This window comes from Rhinoderma darwinii, chromosome 1, assembly GCF_050947455.1.
Source record: "Rhinoderma darwinii isolate aRhiDar2 chromosome 1, aRhiDar2.hap1, whole genome shotgun sequence".
Classification (NCBI taxonomy): Eukaryota; Metazoa; Chordata; class Amphibia; order Anura; family Rhinodermatidae; genus Rhinoderma; species Rhinoderma darwinii.
This window is the reverse complement of record NC_134687.1, coordinates 465,857,963-465,880,506: the sequence shown is the minus strand read 5'-3', so window position 1 is coordinate 465,880,506 and position 22,544 is coordinate 465,857,963. Positions and strand designations below refer to the sequence as shown.

The 22,544-nt window shown below is 41.6% G+C and overlaps 1 protein-coding gene across 2 annotated transcripts in view; it reads right to left on the bottom strand.

The window, feature by feature from the left end:
- STX2 (syntaxin 2) overlaps positions 1 to 22,544 on the bottom strand; it is a 113,199-nt gene that overhangs the window by 50,214 nt on the left and 40,441 nt on the right. For both annotated transcript variants that reach the window (XM_075854455.1, XM_075854464.1), the window contains exons 2-3: positions 14,184 to 14,261; positions 5,384 to 5,483 (exon numbers count right to left, since the gene is read on the bottom strand). In XM_075854455.1, coding sequence (XP_075710570.1) covers positions 5,384 to 5,483; positions 14,184 to 14,261 — 178 coding nt within the window. The remainder of the gene's footprint in view (positions 1 to 5,383; positions 5,484 to 14,183; positions 14,262 to 22,544) is intronic.

Sequence of the window (22,544 nt, the reverse complement as noted above, 5' to 3'; positions counted from 1 at the left end):
CATTACCGGATCTCAGCTGTATCTTACAGCTGACATCCGGCTGTAACGGCGGGGACCGAAATTAGCTTCGATCCCCGCCATTAACCCCTTAAGTGCAGCGCTCAAACGCGATCGCTGCACTTAAGGTGTTTGCAGCTCATCGGAACCCCAGTAATGAAATTGCCGGGGTTCCGGTGGCTGCAATGGCAACTGGAGGCCTAATACTGGCCTCCCGGTCTGCCTAGCACCGAAGCCGGTCAAGATCCGCCCGGCGGCGGAGCCTGATCGGCTTCTGTAGCTGCCGGCAAGATGGCGCCGGGTCAGGAGCTGATCCGGCGTCATCAGAGGTGGAAGTCAGCTGTACTGTACAGCTGACATCCACCTGTAACGGCAGGAACCGGAGCTAGCTCCGATCCCTGCCATTAACCCCTTCGATGCAGCAATCGAAAGCGATTGCTGCATCGTAGCGGTTACTAGCAGATCGCCAGCCCTGATAGGCAATCGGGACTGGCGACTGCTGTTATGGCAACAGGAGACACAATGGTCTCCTGCTCTGCCATTACGGAAGCCGATTTAGGCCCCGCCGGGAGGCGAAGCCTAATCGGCTTGCTGTCAGTGAATGACTGACAGATCTAATACATTGCACTACATAGGTAGTGCAATGTATTAGAAAAAAAAAAATCTGACCGTTGGACCTTCAAGTCCCCTAGTGGGACTTGAAGAAAAGTGTAAAAAAAGTGCAAAAAATAAAAGTTTGAAAACAGTAAAAGTTTCAAGTAATCAAATAAAACACAATCCCCCTTTTACTCTTATCAAGTCCTTTATTATTGAAAAATAATAAACCATATGTATTTGGTATCGCCACGACCGTAACGACCGGAGGTATCAAAATATTATATTATTTATTGCACGCGGTGAACAGCGTAAAAAAAAAACGTAAAAAACTTTACCAGAGTTTCTGTTTTTTGGTCACTTTGCCCTAGAAATATTAGAATAAAAAGTGATCAAAAAGTCGCATGTATCCAAAAATGGTACCTATAGAAACTATAGCTCGTCCCGCAAAAAACAAGCCCTCATACAACTCCGTCGACAAAAAAATTAAAAAGTTATGGTTCTCACAACTTGGCGACAGAAAAAATACATTCTTTTTACAAAAGAAATTTTATTGTGCAAAAAGTTGTAAAACATGAAAAAGTGCTATAAATTAGGTATCGCCAGAATCGTACTGACCCACAGAATAAAGTTAACATGTAATTTATAATGCATGGTGAACGCTGTATAAAAAAACGAAAAAAGCTGTGCTAGAATTGCGTTTTTTTGTTTACCTAGCATCCCAAAAAATAGGATAAAAGGTGATCAAAAAGTCACATGTACCCCAAAATGGTACCAATAATAACTACAGCTCGTCCCGCAACAAACCAGCCCTCATACCGCTACGTCTATGAAAAATAAAATTAGTTATGGCTCCAATAAGTCAGGAAATCAAAAAATATGCAGTTGTGCCCGAGGGGAACATTTCTTCTGTTTGAAGAGGCGATTTATCAAGGACCTAAAATTAGGGAACCAGGAAAGGGAGGGCCCAAACATATCCGCTGGAAGCGACGGTGCCCGTATTATACCAGGACAACACTTCCTAGCAAAATTCCCCAAACTACAAAGGCGCGGAGTGTGGATCAAAAGGGGGATAATAAAGGTCGCCATATATCAGTGCGACACCGGCCTGTGCAGAAATGATTGTGTCACAGCGTAACACACATCTATGGATTATTTTATTGTTTTTTTTTTACCCCATTATTATACCACCTGACTATGCCCCTTATATACTCCGCCCGGCTTACATATGCCCTACATTATAAACGGAATCACCAGTAAGACTCCAAACAAAACTACTACCAAGCAAAATCCACGCTCCAAAAGCCAAATGGCATTTCCTCCCATCTGAACCCTACAGTGTGCCCAAACAGCAGTTTCCTTCCACATATATGGCACCGTCATACCCGGGAGAACCCTTTTAGCAATTTTTGGGGTGTGTGTCTCCAGTGGCATAAGCTGGGCACGACATATTTGCCACTGAATGGCATATCTAGGGAAAAATATAAATTTTTAATTTGCACCATCCACAGCGCATTCATTTATGGAAAAGACCTGTGGGGTGAAAATGCTCACTACACCCCTTAATAAATGCCTTGAGGGGTGCAGTTTCCATAATGGGGTCACTTCCCAGGGGTTTATTTTTATTATTTCACATCTGAGCCTCTGCAGTTGTGAACCAATACTTTGTAAATCGCCAAATTAGGCCTCAATTTTACATGGTACGCTTTCACTCCTGAGCCTGGTCGACTGTCCAGGCAAGAGATTAGGGCCACATGTAGGGTGTTTCTAAAAAAACCAGGAAACCCAGCATAATAATTAGAGAGCTCTCTTGTTATGGTGGCACAAGCTGGGCACCACATATTGGCATATCTATGGAAAAAAATCCCATTTTGACTCTGCAACATCGAGTTCACACTAATTTCTACAAAACACCTGCAGGGTTAACATGCTCACTACACCCCTAGGTAAATGCATTGAGGGGTGTAGTTTCCAAAATTGGTTCACTTCTGGGGGGTTTCCACTGTTTTGTGCCCACAGGCGCCCAGAAATCAATCCAGCAACATCTGCACTCCAAATGGCGGTCCTTCCCTTCTGAGCCCTGCCGTGTGCCCAAACAGCAGTTTATGACCACATATGGGGTATTGGCGTACTCGGTAGAAATTGCTTTACAAATGTTGGGTTCTTTTGTTTTCCTTTATTTGTTGCGAAAATGAAAAAATTTGCGCTAAAGCTACGTCTTATTGAAGAAAAAGGATTGTTTTTATTTTCACTGCCCAATTCTAATAAATTCTATGAAACATCTGTGGGGTCAAAATGCTCACTACGCCCCTAGATGAATTCCTCAAGAGGTGTAGTTTCCTAAATGGTGTCACTTTTTGGGCGTTTTCATTGTTTTTTCCCCTCAGGGGCTTTGCAAATGTGACATGGCCGCCGCAAACCATTCCTGCTCAATGTGATCTCCAAAAGCCAAATAGCGCTCTTTCCCTTCTAAGCCAAGCCGTGTCTCCAAACAGCCGTTTATTACCACATGTGGGGTATTGTTTTACTCGGGAGAAATTGCTTTACAAATTTTGTGGTGCTTTTTCTCCTTCAGTCCTTGTGGAAATGAGAAAAAATTAGCTAAACCTACATTTTCTTTGAAAAAATTTAGATTGTCATTTTCAGGGCCTATTTCCAATAATTTATGCAAAAAACCTGTTGGGTCAAAACGCTCACTATACCCCTAGATAATTTCCTCAATGGGTGTAGTTTCCAAAATGGGGTCACTTGTGGGGGGTTTCCACTGTTTTGTCCCCTCAGGGACTTCGCAAATGTGACATGGCCTCCGCAAACCATTCCTGCTAAACTTGAGCTCCAAAAGCCAAATGGCGCTCTTTCCCTTCTCAGCCCTGCCGTGTCTCCAAACAACCGTTTATTACCACATGTGGGGTATTGTTTTACTTGGGAGAAATTGCTTTACAAATTTTACGGTGCTTTTTCTCCTTTAGTCCTTGTGGAAATGAGAAAAAAAAAAATCGCTAAACCTACATTTTCTTTGAAGAAATGTTGATTTCAATTTTCACGGCCTACTTCCAATAATTTCTGTAAAAAACCTGTGCGGTCAAAATGCTCACTATACCCCTAGATAATTTCCTTGAAGTGTGTCGTTTCCCAAATGGGGTCACTTTTGGGGGATTTTGACTGTTTTGGCACCGCAAGAGCCCTTCAAACCTGACATGGTGCCTAAAATATATTCTAACAAAAATAAGGCCCCAAAATCTTCTAGGTGCTCCTTTGCTTCTGAGGCCGGTGCTTCAGTCCAGTAGCACGCTACGGCCACATGTGGGATATTTCCTAAAACTGCAGAAACTGGGCAACAAATATTGAGTTGCATTTCTCTGGTAAAACCTTCTGTGTTATAAAAAAAATTGTACTAAAAATTTATTTCTGCAAAAAAATATGAAATTTGTACATTTCACCTCTACTTTGCTTTAATTCCTGTGACATGTGTAAAGGGTTAAGACATTTTCTAAATGTTTTTTTGAATACTTTGAGGGGTGAAGTTTTTAAAATGGGGTGACTTTTTGGGGGTTTCTAATATATAAGGCCCTCAAAGCCACTTCACAACTGAACTGGCTCCTGTAAAAATAGCCTTTTGAAATTTTCTTGAAAATGTGAGAAATTGCTGCTAAAGTTCTAAGCCTTGTAACGTCATAGAAAAATAAAAGGATGTTCAAAAAACGATGCCAAACTAAAGTAGACATATGGGGGATGTTAATTAGCAACAATTTTGTGTGGTATATCTGCCTGTCTTACAAGCAGATACATTTAAATTGAGAAAAATGTTAATTTTTGCAATTTTTCGCTAAATTTTGGTGTTTTTCACAATTAAATACTGAACATATCGAGCAAATTTTGCCAGTAACTTTAAGTCCAATGTGTCACGAGAAAACAATCTCAGAATCGCTTGGATAGGTGAAAGCATTCCAGAGTTATTACCACATAAAGTGACATGTCAGATTTGAAAAATGAGGCTCGGTCAGGAAGGTCAAAAGTGGCTAAAGAGGGAAGGGGTTAAAACTATTGCTTTGTTTGTGCAGTTGGGCCGCTCTATATAAACAAACATAAGACTTCAAGCAACTAAGCCACACAAGGTAAAAGTTGTTGCAGGGACATTCTGGATCCTGGAGAACTAGTAAAAGTGACAAAAGCAGACAATCTGGTTACAGATATTCTTCAAGGCTTTATTCAGCAATTTCCTTTTTCGGTCAAGGTCCCACTTTCAAATTCTCTTTGTTCTTTATCTTTATTTGTACAAAATTTCCCTAGGCATTGAAGTGAAAGTAGCGATTGGAGCCACTATTAGAGGGGTTGTTTAACAAATATTATGGCATATGGGCTTCTTTAACAATCGTTCATCCCCACTCGCTGCTCCGCTTAATTCTGTATTTCCTGATCGCTGCTTGTTTACCATGCAGGATATCTGCCCATGTAAAAGGGGGACTGCCTGCCTACAGCCACGAGTGAAAGGGAGCTTAGATGCTAACTGGCGACGGCCACACATTGAACTCCATAAAAAATAAAATAAAAACACAGAATGCAGTAAGACCCAGGTTCCCTCTAGTGGCAGCTGCAGGCGGACAGTGTGTTCTTATAATTCTTTGTAAATACAAGGAATTTGGAGCTCTGTATTAGAAAAAGGAAATCCAACCACAATATATAAGAAATCAACAGGGAAATTTGGACCTAAAGACATTATCCTAATAAAAGGTGAAGTTTCTTTTTCAAACACGAGAAATATATATATATATATATATATAAATAAGCTTACTTTCTTCTGGGTTTGGTGCCGACAAAATAGTGCTGTGCTTCTTTTTCACCTCGTCAACATTTTCTGATATTTTAGCAATGTAGTTCCTTATTTCTTCTACCTAAGGAAAAAAAAAAGAGAATAACCCAAAATAAATTATGCTGTACTGCTTTTGACATTCAGCAGGGGAGTCATTGATTGATTTGCCACATTTATCGGGAAGAAAGCCATTTCAAAATTTGAATCAAATAAAAACACAAATGACTTGAAATCATATGTATATAACATAGTACATATACATACATACAGGAATAAATACAACCCATAGGGCCCCTACTATCTAGCGACAGGAAAATGAAACCGAAATGGAAGTAGCAATGAATAAAAAGGTGTGGATAACAGCCCCATATATCAGAGAATCCACATAAGTGCTAGATAGCAGAAAGCCTCCAGTTTTTATTCCCCCCCACAAAAAGGAACAATGTTCGTGCATCTGAATTGTCCCTCTCAACCTATGGGCCCCATAGCAGCTGCTATGGCTATAGTTACGCCTATTCATACACACCTATCGCTGACGGGTGAAGGGAATACCAGTGATTATCTTGTTACAATGGCATCTGACAAGGGGTGAGATCAGTGGTGAAGTGTACCATGGGCTGTTCACACAACTTGGGCCCCCTCCTTCCCCCTCACACGCAATTCAACCCCCGAAACCCACTGACACTGACCTGACTGATATAGGTTTTAGCACTAGATACAGCTGCTCTGTATTCAGGATATAAAAGCAGCTGTATCTCAAAAAGTAAAAATAATTTTTAATAAGTATTTAGAAAGGTTGCACCAAACACCATACACTTTTATTTTAAAAAAAACGAAAAAAAAATTTTTGGAAAAGGTTTACATAGCCTTTAACACATCAAATAAATACAAATTGTAACACCTCTTTTTAACCCCTTGCCGACATTTGCCGTATGGGTACGCCATGGAAAGCATGGACTTCCCTCAAATTGCCGTACCCATACGCCAAATGTTTGGCACCAGCTCAGAAGCTGAGCCGGTGCCATCGTCGCCGTATCTTACAGCTGACATCCAACTGTAACGGCGGGAGCCGAAATTAGCTTCGATCCCCGCCATTAACCCCTTAAGTGCAGCGCTCAAACGCGAGTGCTGCACTTAAGGTGTTTGCAGCTAATCGGAACCCCAGCACGGAAACCGGTCAAGATCCGCCCGGCGGCGGAGCCTGATCGGCTTCCGTAGCCGCCGGCAAGATGGCGCCGGGTCAGGAGCTTATCCGGCGTCATCAGCGGTGGAAGTCAGCTGTATGTTACAGCTGACATCCACTTGTAACGGCAGGAACCGGTGCTAGCTCCGATCCCTGCGATTAACCCCTTCGATGCAGCAATCGAAAGCGATTGCTGCATCGTAGTGGTTACTAGCAGATTGCCAGCCCTGACAGGCAATCGGGACTGGTGACTGCTGCTATGGCAACAGGAGACACAATGGTCTCCTGCTCTGCCATTACGGAAGCCGAGCAGGCCCCGCCGGGAGGCGAAGCCTAATCGGCTTGCTGTCAGAGAATAACTGACAGATCTAATACATTGCACTACGTAGGTAGTGCAATGTATTAGAAAAAAAATAAATCTGACAGCTGGACCTTCAAGTCCCCTAGTGGGACTTGACAAAAAGTGTAAAAAAAAAAAAAGCATAAAAAAAATAAAATTTTTTAAAACAATAAAAGTTGCAAGTAGTAAAAGGGGGATTGTGTTTTATCAAGTCCTTTATTATTGAAAAAAAATAAACCATACGTATTTGGTATCGCCGCGACCGTAACGACCTGAGGTATCAAAATATTATATTTATTGCACGCGGGGTGAACCGCATAAAAAAAAGAACGTAAAAAACTATACCAGAGTTTGTTTTTTGGTCACTTTGCCCTATAAATAAAGGAATAAAAAAATTATCAAAGTCACACGTATTCAAAAAATGGTACCTATAAAAACTATAGCTCGTCTCGTAAAAAACAAACCCTCATACAGCTGCGTCGACAAAAAAATTAAAAAGTTATGGTTCTCACAACTTGGCGACAGAAAAAATACATTTACAAAAGTAGTTTTATTGTGCAAAAAGTTGCAAAACATAAAAAAGTGCTATAAAGTAGGTATAGCAGGAATCGTACTGACCCGCAGAATAACGTTAACATGTAATTTATAATGCTTAGTGAACGCTGTATAAAAAAAACCGAAATAAAACTATGCCAGAATTGCGTTTTTTTGTTTACCTGGCATCCCAAAAAATAGGATAAAAGGTGATCAAAAAGTCACATGTACCCCAAAATGGTACCAATAATAACTACAGCTCGTCCCGCAACAAACCAGCCCTCATACCGCTACGTCTATGAAAAATAAAATTAGTTATGGCTCCAATAAGTCAGGAAATCAAAAAATATGCAGTTGTCCCCGAGGGGAACATTTCTTCTGTTTGAAGAGACGATTTATCAAGGACCTAAAATTAGGGAACCAGGAAAGGGAGGGCCCAAACATATCCGCTGGAAGCGACGGTGCCCGTATTATACCAGGACAACACTTTCCCAGCAAAATTCCAGAAACTGCAAAGGTGCGGAGTTGGACCAAAAGGGGGATAAGAAAGGACGCCATATATCAGTGCGACACGGGCCTGTGCAGAAAGGATCAGCGTAACACACATCTATGGATCATTTTATTGTTTTTTTTTTTACCCCATTATTATACCACCTGACTACGCCCCTGATGTACTCTGCCCAGCTTACATGTACCCCCACATTATAAACGGAAACACCAGCAATACTCAAACAAAACTACTACCAAGCAAAATCCGCTCTCCAAAATCCAAATGGCGCTCCCTCCGCTCTAAACCCTACAGCGTGCCCAAACAGCAGTTTCCTTCCACATATATGGCACCGTCATACCCGGGAGAACCCTTTTAACAATTGTTGGGGTGTGTGTCTCCAGTGTCATAAACTGGGCATGACATATTTGCCACTGAATGGTATATCTAGGGAAAAATATAAATTTTTAATTTTCACCATCAGCAGCGCATTCATTTATGGAAAAGACCTGTGGGGTGAAATGCTCACTACACCCCTTAATAAATGCCTTGAGAGGTGCAGTTTCCAAATGGGGTCACTTCTCAGGGGTTTCTTTTTATTATTTCACATCTGAGCCTCTGCAATTGTGAACCAATACTTTGTAAATCGCCAAATTAGGCCTCAATTTCGCATGGTATTCTCTCACTCCTGAGCCTGGTCAAATGTCCAGGAAAAAGATTAGGCTCACATGTAGGGTGTTTCTAAAACTGGGAAACACAGCATAATAATTAGAGGGCTGTCTTGTTATGGTGGCACAAGCCGGGCACCACATATTGGCATATCTATGGAAAAAATCCCATTTTCACTCTGCAACATGGAGTGCACACTAATTTCTACAAAACACCTGCGGGGTTAACATGCTCACTACACCACTAGGTAAATGCATTGAGGGGTGTAGTTTCCAAAATGGGGTCACTTCTGGGGGGTTTTCACTGTTTTGGTCCCACAGGCGCCCAGAAACCAATCCAGCAAAATCTGCACTCCAAATGACGCTCCTTCCCTTCTGAGCCCTGCCAAGTGCCCAAATAGCAGTTTCTGACCACATATGGGGTATTGCCATACTCGGGAGAAATTGCTTTACAAATGTTGTGTTCTTTTTTTTCCTTTATTTGTGGAGAAAATTTAAAATTTTGCGCTAAAGCTACGTCTTATTGAAGAAAAAGGATTGTTTTTATTTTCACTGCCTAATTCTAATAAATTCTATGAAACATCTATGGGGTCTAAATGCTTACTATACCCTAGATGAATTCCTCAAGGGGTGTAGTTTCCTAAATGGAATCACTTTTTGGGCATTTTCATTGTTTTGTCCCCTCAGGGGCTTTGCAAATGTGACATGGCCTCCGCAAACCATTCCTGCTAAATTTGAACTCCAAAAGCCAAATGGTGCTCCATCCCTTCTAAGCCCTGCCGTGTGTCCAAACAGCCATTTATTACCACATGTGGGGTATTGTTTTACTCGGGAGAAGTTGCTTTACAAATTTGGTGGTGCTTTTTCGCCCTTAGTCCTTGTGGAAATGAGAAAAAAAAAATGCTAAACCTACATTTTCTTTTAAAAAATGTAGATATTAAATTTTCACGGCCTACTTCCAATAATTTCTGTAAAAAACCTGTGCGGTCAAAATGCTCACTACACCTCTAGATAATTTCCTCGGTGTGCAGTTTCCAAAATGGGGTCACTTTTGGGGTGAAAATGGGTGCGTGAAAATCACGCGCACCACACGGAAGCACTTCCTTGGGACGTATGTGATTCGCGCAACAGCAGTAAAACTATGAATGTAAAGAGAAAAGCACCACGTGCTTTTCTGTTTACAAACATCCAAACGGAGTGTCATAATGATGGCAGCTGCGCGAAAATCACGCAGCCACGCATCATACAGGGCGGACACACGGAGCTGTTAAGTGCTTTTTGCAAAACGCACACGCTCGTGTGAATCCGGCCTTATAGAAACAGCGTAGCTCAGCAAGCTACGCTGTTTCCTTAACTCCCGACCATGTAATCAGGATGTGGCCAGGAGACCGCGAGAGCAAAAACAGGTGGATGGGTCATACATTTCCCTTATGGGAAAACGGAGGGCTGTATGGGGGGGGGGGATTATATTGCATGGGGACTGAGCCCGCCGCTCAGACCCCCCAGCAGTCAGACAATTTGACTTCCCCATGCAATATATTAGTAACTAGTGAGGGCTCTATGGGAAAGGGGGGGTCTGACCATCTAAGTGACTCCAGAGGACTCTATGAAGGGGGGAATAATCCCCCTCATCCCCCATAGAGCCCTCAGTATTTATTATACAGCAGTGGAGGGGGGGGTTGGGTGTGCAACTGACTGCGGAGTGTCAATGGGGGGGAAACGGTTATCCCTCCTTGGATACCTCTGCAGCGAGTTAGATGGAAATCTCTCACCCCCTGCTGTATAATAAATAGTGAAATACTGAGGGCTCGATGGGTGGGGGGGGGGGATTATTCCCCCCCCCTTCATAGAGTCCACTGCAATGAGTCAGATGGAAATGCCCCCCCCCCCTGCAGTATAATTAATCCCCCCTTAGCGTCTGCCGATTATTGCTTGGGGCAGGAGGCGAACAGCAGACTAACGTTCTTCCCCACCGCTCAACCATCGCCCTTCTCTTCTGTTCCTCACTGGCGGTACGTGCAGTGTCAAAGAGGGGAGTGTTCTCCACCTAGCTGACGCACGTCTGCTAGTCCTATCCAGTCCCTGCTATTACTATCTCTCCCCTTCCTCCCCATCAGTACTGCGCTGGCGGCTCTATTCCGTTCCAGTGCGCCCCTCCCTTCCCTCCCTCTCAGCAGCAGCCATTAGCAGTGCTAGCATGCCGAGAGATCCTAGAGTATCTTAAGTGATTTTTAAAATGATGTGCGGTTCGGGCAGCCATGGGCCCCCTGATAATCCGCCACTGGGTGAGATATATTAAGCAGGAAGTGAACAGTCAGTTCTTGAAGTCTGTGTTGGATGCAGGAAAAATGGGCAAGCCTAAAGGCCCTGTTCACACGGCGGAATTTTAGCGGCGAAACACGCCGCAAAATTCTGCCTCTCTATCATTTCAATGGTAGTCAGGCGAAAAAGAAACGTCCTGCTCGATCTTTGGGCGGATTTCGGCAGCAACTCCCATTGAAGACAATGGGAAGAGGAATCTTCTTGCCGACGGTAGAAATAATTCCGCGGTGGATTTTGCAGCAGGACCCGCCACGCAAAATCCACCGGTTAAACTAAGCCGAATGATCTGAGCAACTTTGACAAGTGTCAAACTGTGATGGCTAAATTAGCGGGTCAGCGTATCTCCAAAGGGGCAGGTTTTGTCGGGTGTTACCAGTATTCAATGGTTAGTACTAGGGCTGGACAATTAATAGGATAAAAAACAAACAACCCGAGATTCAGCGCAGATAATCGAGGACATTTTGCGCAATTCGGTTTGTTTTTTTCTCCCATAGTCAACAGTATCTGTGTCCTCATGATGCAAATACAGTTGAACCCCATAGTAGAGAAGGTAACCGTCAGTTCCCTGCTCTACCATTCAATGTATAACGTTGGCCACTTACGGCTTAGTGCAGACAGGCGCAATTACGTAACTGTCTCGCGCCTATCTGTGCTGAGCCGTGAGCATGTATTCAGAGTCTGCTGCACTTCTGCCATATGCCGGCGTTTTAGGCAATGCTCTCCCCATTCATTCCGTTTAGCCACAATGCCCGCCCCAATGGTATAAACAGGGACGATGGACGTTATATACAGGGACTCCCATCATCCCTGTATAGAACCCTCCTCATCCCTGCCCTGTATAGAACCCTCCTCATCCCTGCCCTGTATAGAACCCTCCTCATCCCTGCCCTGTATAGAACCCTCCTCATCCCTGCCCTGTATAGAACCCTCCTCATCCCTGCCCTGTATACACCAGCCCGCCATCGGCCCTGTATACACCAGCCCTCCATATAACCCCCATCGGCCCTGTATATACCATTGGCGCAGGCAGTGTCCACTCGCCTTGGCGGATGGGCATTGAGACTAAACAAAAAGTAAATGGGGTGGGTATTGAGGACACTGTGGACCAAAAGGATTCCTGAAACGCCTGTATATGCCAAAAGTGCAGCGGAACCTGAAAAGATGTGCCGAGCCATAAAGACCGGAGGTGCAGAGGGATCTCCGACCACTCGTCATTGGAACGGAGTTAGGTGAATATGTATTTTATTATTTTTAGTAGGCACTATTGGGGCATTATACTGCGCTGAGGGCAGCTATAGGGACATTATACTGTGTGAGGGGCCGTGTCGGAGATATCATATACAGTAATATACAGCAGGCTCAGGGGGATCTATATTAATTAAATGGCGTGGAACGCAAAAAGCTATGTGGCCTAAAAACTGTTTATTAATCGTAATAGAGGTTACATGTTCAATTAATCGTGATTTTGATCATAATCGCCCTGCCCTACCAAAAGTGGTGCAAGGAAGGGCAAGTGGTCAACAGGATTGAGGGGCACCACAGGCTTATTGATGTGCGTGGGGAGCGAAGGCTAGCCCATCTGGTCTGATCTCACAGAAGATCTACTGTTGGAAAGAAAAAAAAAAAAAACTGAAAAAGTTAATGCTGGCTAAAATAGACAGGTATCAGAACACAGTATTGCAGCTTGCTGCGTTTGGGCCTGCATAATCGCAGACGTGTCAGAGTGCCCATGCTGAACCCTGTCATCTGCCGAAATCGCCTACAATGGGCATCATACAGTGAGCATAAGAACTGGTCAATATAGCAATGAAAGAGCCTGATCTGATTAATTACGTTTTCTTTTACATCATGTGGACTGGCTGGGTGCAGGTGCGTTGCTTACCCGGGGAAGAGTACTTTTTAGTGGTAGGAGGTAGGACTGGACAATTAATATTAAAAAAAAACGAAATTCAGCGCAGATAAGAGGTCATCATATGCATTTCGTTTTTTTCCGGTTTCCGGGATGATGGGGGTAATATGCAGGGGCCCCCATTATCCCCGTATATACAAGGCCATGATCCCTGTATACAACCTGCATCATAGGTAAATACCATTTAGCCTAAAAATGAATTGTAATAGAGTTAACATGTTCAATTAATAGTGATTTTGATTATCGCTCAGCCCTAGTATAAGGTATTGTGCATCTCAGGCTCTACTTGGGTCAAACTTTTAGCCACAAACATGACTTCTTTTGAGCATTTTCCACAAAATGTTATGTCTTGATGCAAAATTGCATAAAGTCACTCATGAGTGTAAAGTGCTGGGTGGCATTTTTACAATGTGCACGTTTGAAGACAATTAGAAAATAATCCTCAGCACCCCTCGTGGTTTTTTTCTGTGCAAAATTGGCTCAAAGTCCACAAAATGTATATTTACTGCACCAGATTGTAAAACAACCCTCGTCTTTATTCTATCAAAAGTTACCAATACAGGCTTGACGGTATTGGCAAATTTTAATGGAATAAAGACAAGAATTATTTTACAATCTGGTACATATTTTGTACGAGTAAGGCGTCTATTTTTATAAAATGTATGGGGTATACTAATTTTAATTTGCATATGTCAAAAGAATGAACTCTGTCGCAACAGCGAAAGGGTTAAGGTTCCGTTGACAGTGTCACGGCTAGCGCTATTACCAGAGCCGTGACAGTCCTGACATATCCGTTGTGAAGTGGATCCTAATCATATATATGGGATGCAGACCACGCCATACATGCGGTCAAGAAAAACTGGAAGCCCAGCAATACAGGTAAATCACACATAGAAGAAATTAAGCAGATTTTCCGTGTGGATTTGCGCATGGAACATTCTCAGCAGATTACAGTACCAGTCATGTGGATCAGATTTTAACAAATCTCATTCACAAAAATGTAAAATCCGCTGCACGTTAATTCGCTGCACGTTAATTTCTGACACCGAATAAGCACGGACTTGTTGCAGGCACTGTTCATAAAATTCAATGAGAAAGAAGAAATCCTAAATGAAATCTTGTGTTGTGGATAATTGTTAAAAAAACATAACAAAAGAAAAAAAAAAAACAGTGTACTCACCTTACTAATCCCCTGGCGCTCCTGTGGCGATGCTTGCCTGGTCCCCCACCAATATACAGCAGCATGAATTGATCCATGCACAGGAAGTATTACCATTGGCAAATATATTGAAACAATTTTTAATACAACCATAGGATTAAAGATAAAAGCTCTTCTTACCTGATGGAAAAAGTCATCCATAAACTGTTCCTTCTCAATAACAACAACTGAGTCCCCATCTTCTTCAGATGCTTTAGCCTGTGTAAAAAAACAAAACATAAAAAAGCTGAAAACATCATACCGAGGCACTATAAAGGCTGTGTCTCAAGTGACTATAGTACATAAAATTCCAGCATGAACCTAATTGTTCATAAGCTTGCCACTTGTGTCCTCTTATCCTGAGACTGGTAAAAGTGGAAGATTTGTACAAGGTAAAAGGGATTTTGAATAAGGAAGGCTATCACTCCATTTTGCAACGCAATGCCATACCCTGTGGACAGCGCTTGATTGGAGCCAATTTCATCCTACAACAGTCAATGACCCAAAGCACACCTCCAAATTATGCAAGAACTATTTAGGGAAGAAGCAGGCAGCTGGTATTCTATCTGTAATGGAGTGGCCAGCGCAGTCACCAGATCTCAACCCCATAGAGCTGTTGTGGGAGCAGCTTGACCGTATGGTACGCAAGAAGTGCCCATCAAGCCAATCCAACTTGTGGGAGGGGCTTCTGGAAGCATGGGGTGAAATTTCTCCTTATTACCTCAGCAAATTAACAGCTAGAATGCCAAAGGTCTGCAATGCTGTAATTGCTGCAAATGGAGTATTCTTTGACGAAAGCAAAGTTCGAAGGAGAAAATTATTATTTCAAATAAAAATCATTATTTCTAACCTTGTCAATGTCTTGACTATATTTTCTAGTCATTTTGCAACTCATTTGATAAATATAAGTGTGAGTTTTCATGGAAAACACAAAATTGTCTGGGTGACCCCAAACTTTTGAACGGTAGTGTGTGTGTGTGTGTATATATATATATATATATATATATATATATATATATATATATATATATATATATATATATATACACATACACACACATATAAACACACATAAACACACACACACACACACACACAAACACACACACTACTAAATGGAACGTACCCTCCCCCCACCCCCAAGGCCTCATCTAAATGTGTCACTAGGAAATACAGATGCAAGTCGTGTCTGTGCAAGCTAAATACTGAATCTAACTTAGTCAGCAAAGTGGAAATCATGACAAAGAAAATACCTTTGAGTATTGGTGTATGAAAAGATAAGAAAACATGGAAAATCTTATACCGTCACAATTGCTGAGGTGGTGATTTATTCCATGAGGAACAGAGAACGCCAAAATGGAAAAAAATCTCTCAGAAGATGGCATATAAAACACAATGTAGATTTTCATAAAACATTAACCCTTTAATGACCCAAAATTTTCTGAAAAAATTTAAATATTTTGTCTTATACTAGGTTTGTACTGTTATTTTTACTTCTAAATCCTACACCAGGTTTGTTGTAGAACTAGCGAAGTACAAAAAAAAAACCTGGTCTTTTTTAACACCTTATGCAGATATTACATGAGACCAACCCGAAGAAAATCAGACTGTATAAAGTCAAATTATCATACACAAAAACGTTGAACAACAACTCTAACCTCATCTATGCAATTGAAGTTAAAGGCCCAAAGCAGTACTGAGATTTTGAAATGTTTGGAAAACATTTCCTATACAGATTTTAGTTAGATGCAGGCATTATGGAAATCTCATGTGGGCATCAATAGCTCCATCATACCTGGCTTAACTAATAGCAGATATGTGCATGTAAGGTATGTGTTAATATCGATGTGGGTGGTGGCAACTCGACATCCTATTTATTCTTTTTCATGGCCAAGGCCTTTAATGCCACCGAATGGAGCCTTCATGAAGCACCATAGGCGAGAATGGTCTGATTGCTGGGGGCTCCGCTGCTGGGACCCTTACCTATCACAGCAAATGGGGACCCAAACCCCCAGTTCTTCCTTACTGCACTCCCTTAATGTGGAGATTTAATTGAGCGGCAGGCGCAAATTCGACCTCCGCTTCATCTAATGTCTATGGGACTGACTGAGACACCCGAGTACTATACTCCGCTGATTCCGCTAGTCCCATAAACTTTAAATCGAGCGACGGCGCGCATGCTCGACCGTTGCTTCATTCAAAGTTCTCCTCACTGCGATTGAATGGAACGAGGGGGGTGTTCAGGACCCCCATTCTCGCTGGAGGTCCCAGCAATCAGACAATTACACCCCATCCCGTGGATAGGTGATAATGGTCAACTCTGGGTACCCAGTTAATCAATAACTTATATTTATAAATGGTGCAAGGCATTATATGGCTACTTCAGTGAAAAAAATAAAAAATAAATGTTATGTCATTTGTAGTGAAAAGATTAACCCCTTAATGACCGCCTATAAGCCTTTTCACAGCGGCCACTAATGGGCTTTATTCTACAGCGCCGCCATTCCACGGCGCTGCATTAGAATAAAGTAAACAGAGCAGGGAGCCCTGAAATCTCCCTGCTCTCAGCTGCCAGAAGTAGCTGAGGGCTGGGGGGATCCCTGCTCGACCGGGTGAGATCGAAATAAGTTTTAATCTCACCCGTTCAACCCCTCAGATGCGGTGCTGAATAGCGAGCACCGCGTCTGAGTGGTTATGGAGAGAGGGAGGGAGGGAGTTCCCTCTCTCCCCCACAGACAGCCGGTGATAAAATCGCCGAGTGTCTGTGTCTCCGATGGCAGCCGGGGGCCTAATAAAGGCCCCCAGGTCTGCCTGTAGTGAATGCCTGCTAGGTCATGCCAGAGGCATGTCCTAGCAGATGCCTGTCCGTTTTAAACGGACAGGCAGTAATACACTGCAATACAAAAGTATTGCAGTGCATTATAATAGCGATCGTATGATCGCATAGTGAAGTCCCCTAGTGTGACTAGTATAAAAGTAAAAAAAAGTTGAATAAAGTTAATTTAAAAAAAAGTGAAAAAATAAAAAACCCACTTTTTCCCCTTACAAAATGCTTTACTATTAAAAAAAAAACCCACAATAAAGCAAAAAATTTACACATATTTGGTATCGCCGCGTCTGTAACGACCCCGACTATAAAGCGGTTACATTATTTAACCCACACGGTGAACGCCGTAAAAAATAAAATAAAAAACAATGGAAAAATTGCTGCTTTCTGTTAATCCGGACTTAAAAAAAAAGTGATAAAAAGTGATCAAAAAGTCGAATCTACTCTCAAATGGTACCAATAAAAACTACAAGTCGTCCCGCAAAAAAAAAAAGCTCTCATACAACTGCATCGGCGGAACAATAAAACAGTTATGGCTCTTCAAATATGGAGACACAAGAACAAATAATTTTGAAAAAAAGTGTTTACTGTGTAAGTAGTAAAACATACAAAATCTATACAAATTGAGTATTGTTGCAATCGTAACAACCCGTTGAATAAAGTTAGCGTTATTTATACCACATGGTAAACGACGTAGATTTAGGGCGCAGAGTGGTGAAATTTCAGGTTTTCTTCTATCCCCCCCCAAAATAGTTAATAAAACTTAATCAATAAGTTATATGTAACCCAAAATGGTGCTATTAAAATGTACATCTTGTTTTTTGCGGGACAAGTCCTTATACAGCTATGTCGACGCAAAAAAAAAGTTAGAGCTCTTCGAATGTGACAATGGAAAAACGTAAAAAAAAATGGCTTGGTCATTAGGGCCCAGAATGCAAGTGGTTAAAAAAAAAAAAAAAAAAAAAGCTCGTTCCTTAACCACTTGACTACAAAAGCCTATTTTCGTTTTTTTACTTTTTCCCTGCCAGTCTTCCAGGAGCCATAGCTTTTCTATCTTTTTGTCAACAGTCATATGAAGGCTTGTTTTTTTGCAAGAGGAGTTGTATTCTCTAATGGGAGAATTTAATGTTCCATATAATGTACTGAGAAACTTTTTTAAATTATTTTATGGGGTGAAATGGACAAATTTCTTAATTGTTTTTTTTTTTAAGGGGGGGGGGGTTTGCTTTTACTGCGTGCTAAAAATGACATATTAACCTTTTGGGTATGTTCACATGGTTAACAAAACACGGCTAAAAATACAGAGCTGTTTTCAAGGGAAAACGGCTCCTGATTTTAAGACGTTTTTTAATCAAACTAACGTTTTTCGCTGCATTTTTTACGGCCGTTTTTTGAAGCGGTCATTCTATTGAGTCAATGAAAAACAATGCTAAAACCAGCTCAAGAAGTGACATGCACTTTTTTGCGGGGCGTCTTCTTACGCACCATTTTCTGAAAGTAAGGCGTAAAAAAAGGCCCCGTCGGAACAGAACGCCATATTTCCCATTGAAATCAATGGGCAGATGTTTGTAGGCCTGTAGGTCCTGTTTTCAGGACGTTTACGGCCCGAAAAACGGCTGAAAATAGCCCATGTGAACATACCCTTATTCTGCAGTTCAATGTGATTACGGTGATATCAAATTTATATAGTTATGTTTCTGTTTTACTACTTTTTAAAAATAAAAACAATTTGTTGCAAAAAAAAAAGTTTGGCGTCACCATAAACTGGTAAAAAAAAAATACATTTTCAAGTTTATTTGAAAAAAATAAAAATAAATTATTCCCCCTAGGGGGACTTGAACATGCGATCTTTAGGTTGCTGATACCATACACTGCAATACCTATGTATTGCAGTGTATGGTATTTTCAACGGTTTCCTATTAAGCCCTGACTTCGGCTGCCATGAAACCCATTGTCATCCCCCCCTGTCAAATGGCTTAGATGTTACTATTGACTTAAGCATCTAAGTGGTTAAACATGTGGGATCAGAGTTATGTCCAATCCTAGCCATTTGACAAGGGTGTCAGCTATAATAAACAGTTGACAACCACAGAGTACGGAGCAGGCACAGCCTGTAAGCCCGCTTGATCCCTTCAGAACTAAGCCCGTTTTGGCCTTGAGGGCACCCACGATTTTTGCAAATCTGACATGTGTTACAATATGTCGTAATAACTTTGGAATGCTATTACCTATCAGAGTCAGAGATTGTTTTCTTGTGACATATTGTACTTTATGTTAGTGGAAAAATGTGGTCGATAAATTCAGTATTTTTTTTTATTGTGAAAAAAAAAAAATAGAGAAAAGTTTGCAAAAATTAGCATTTTTCTAAATTTAAATGTATCTGCTTGTAAGACAGATAGTAAAAACCATTCACATTTCCCATAGGTCTACTTTATGTTTGCATCATTTTTTGAACATCCTTTAATTTTTTTAGGACATTAAAACTTTAGCAGCATTTTTCACATTTTCAAGAAAATGTATTAAAAAAAAAATATTTTTTGTTATGGACCAGTTCAGTTCTGAAGTGGCTTTGAAGGCCTTATATATTAGAAAGTCCCAATGAACCACCCAATTTTAAAAACTGCACCCCTCAAAGTATTCAAAACCGCATTCAGAAAGTTTCTTAACCCTTTCAGGACCAAGCTCATTTTGGCCTTCAGGAGCAGCCGCATTTTTTCAAATCTGACAGGCGTCATGTTAAGTGGTAATAACTCTATAATGCTTTTGCCTATCCAAGCGATTCGGAGATTGTTTTCTCATGACATATTGTACTTTGTTAGCGGAAAAATTTTGTCAATAAATTCATTGCTTATTTGTGAAAAACACCAAAATGTAAAAGAACATTTGCAAAAATTATGATTTTTCTAACTTTAAATGTAGCTGCTTGTAAAACAGATAGTAATACCATGCAAAATAGTTACTATTTCACATATTCCATATGTCTACTTCATATTTGCATAATTCTTTTAACAATATTTTATTTTTCTAGGACGTTACAAGGCTCAGGACTTTAGCAGCAATTTCTCACATTTTCAAGAAAATTTCAAAAGGCTATTTTTCAAGGGCCAGTTCAGTTCTGCAGTGGCTTTGAGGGGTCCATACAAATACAAACCCCCATAAAAACAACATTTTAAAAACTGCACCCCTCAAAGTATTCAAAACCACATTCAGAAAGTTTTTTAACCCTTTAGGCATTTCACAGGAATTAAAGCAAAGTAGGAAGGGAAATTTACAAATTTTATTTTTTGGGCTAAATTCATTTGTAATACATTTTTTTCTGTAACACAGAAGAATTTACCAGAGAAACACAACTCCATATTTATTGCCCAGATTCTGCAGTTTTTAGAAACATCCCACATGTAGCCCTAGTGTGGTAATGGACTGAAACACCGGCCTCAGAAGCAAAGGAGCACCTAGTGGATGTAAGCTGGGCATAAGAGGGTATAATAATGTGGTAAAAAAAAAAATATTCATAGATATGTGGCCAGTGTGGCACTGATAAATTTTGCCCAATCTTATCCGCTTTTAGAACGCTCTGCACAATTTCTGTCGCTATATTCTGAGAGCCAGAACTTTTTTTCTTCACCGGAGCTTTGTGAGGGCTTATTCGTCGAGTTACAATCTGTCATTTTCATTGGTACAATTTTAGGGTACATGTGTTTTTTCATCACTTTTTATTCGATTTTTTTGTCAAGCAAAAAAAATAAAAATTCTGACAATGTGAAATTAGTCGGTGAAAAACAACAACAATTTTGTGTTTATGGCAACAGTCCTCCAAAGGCTGCTATTAAGGGAAATCTTTATTAACCCCTTAACATCCAACATACTAGTACTTTGCACAACACAACGTACTGGTACGTTGTGTTGCTGATGCGGGCTCAGAAGCCGAGTCCGCACCATCGCCAGCGGGTGTCAGATGCAGATTACCTCATGCAGTAACGGCAGGTAACGTAGCTAGCTCCGATCTCTGCCATTAACCCCTTAAATGCCACAATCAAAAGCGATCATGGCATCTCAGTGGTTTGTGGTGATCGGCATTAACATGATGCGATCGTGAGGATGCCGATCGTTACCATGGCAACCGGAGGCAGAGAACTAATAGGCTTGCTGTCAGTGAATGACTGACCAACTACGTGGGTAGTGAAAGGAATTCGAGTAAAGATCAGAAATGCAGGCCTTCGAGTCCCCTAGTAGGACAAAAAAAAGAAAAAGTTAAAAAAGTAATAAATAAGTTGTATTAAAAAAAAAAAAAAAAAAAAAAAGAAAAAAAGCAAAATGAAAAGAAGTTTCAAAGTTAATAAAAACAAACACCACCTTTTTTTCCTATAATAAGGCTTTTATTATAGGAAAAAAATAAAACCGTTAAAAAAACAAAAAAACACAACCCACATATTTGGTATCGCCGCGTCCGTAACGACCCAAACTATAAGGGCCGATTCAGACGTGCGTGGCGTTTTTGCCTGCGCAAAAGCCACATACCTGCTCCGTGAGGCAGCATCATATGAAGCGCGGCTGCGTGCTTTTCACGCAGCCGCCATCATTATGACACGCCATTCGGATGTTTGTAAACAGAAAAGCACGTGGTGCTTTTCGGTTTACATTCATCCTTTTGACAGCTGGTGCGCGAAACAGGCAGTTCGCACGGAAGTGCTTCCGTGCGGCAAGCATGGTTTTCACGCACCCATTGACTTCAATGGGTGCGTGATGCGCAAAATACGCGGAGATATTGACCGTGTCGCGCTTTTTGCGCAGCAGACAAACGATGCGCAAAAAGCACGGACTGTCTGTACTGCCCCATAGACTTGTATTGGTCTGTGCGTGGCGCGTGAAAACCACGCGGCCCGCACTGACGCAATACACGTTCGTGTGAATCCAGCCTAAATCATATAAAAACTACAACCGATCCCGCAAAAAATAAGCCCTTAGGCCTCATGCACATGGCCGTACCCGTAATCACGGCCCGCGATTGTGAGCACAGCCGGCAGCATTTTCGGGCCGTGCTCCCATACAAACTATGGGAGCACAGCCCGTAAAAATCGAAAAGTAGGACATGCTCCATAATTCCCGGCACAGACAACTATCCGTAGTGCTACAGAAAGGTGTCAGCGGCCAATAGAACCGGGCGAGTCCGTAATTGCAGACCGTATTGCGGTCCGCAATTACAGAGTTGTTTTTACAGTCGTGTGCACGGGGCCTAACAGAGCATCTGACTGAAAAAAAATAACTTATGGCTCTCAGAATATGGTGACAAAAAAATGAATTAAAAAAAATAAAAATGGACAGTAATGATAGTTTTTGGTGACTTCTTGTCAAAAAAAAAAATAGAACAAAAACAAAAAAAAAAAAAAAAAAAAATTATGGGTGGCTACGTGTGTGCACCCGTAATTACGGGAGCGTTGCTAGGCGACATCAGGGATATTCATTGTCCAGGGTGCTGAAAGAGTTAACTGATCGGCAGTAACTCTTTCAGCACCCGGGACAGTGACTACCGCTGGAGTTAAAAGTATTAAAAGTTAACTTACCTGCTTCTTCCTCCAGTCCGGCCTACCGGGATGACGTTTCATCCCATGTGACCGCTGCAGCCAATCACAGGCTGCAGCGGTCACATGGACTACCGCGTCATCCAGGGATGTCGG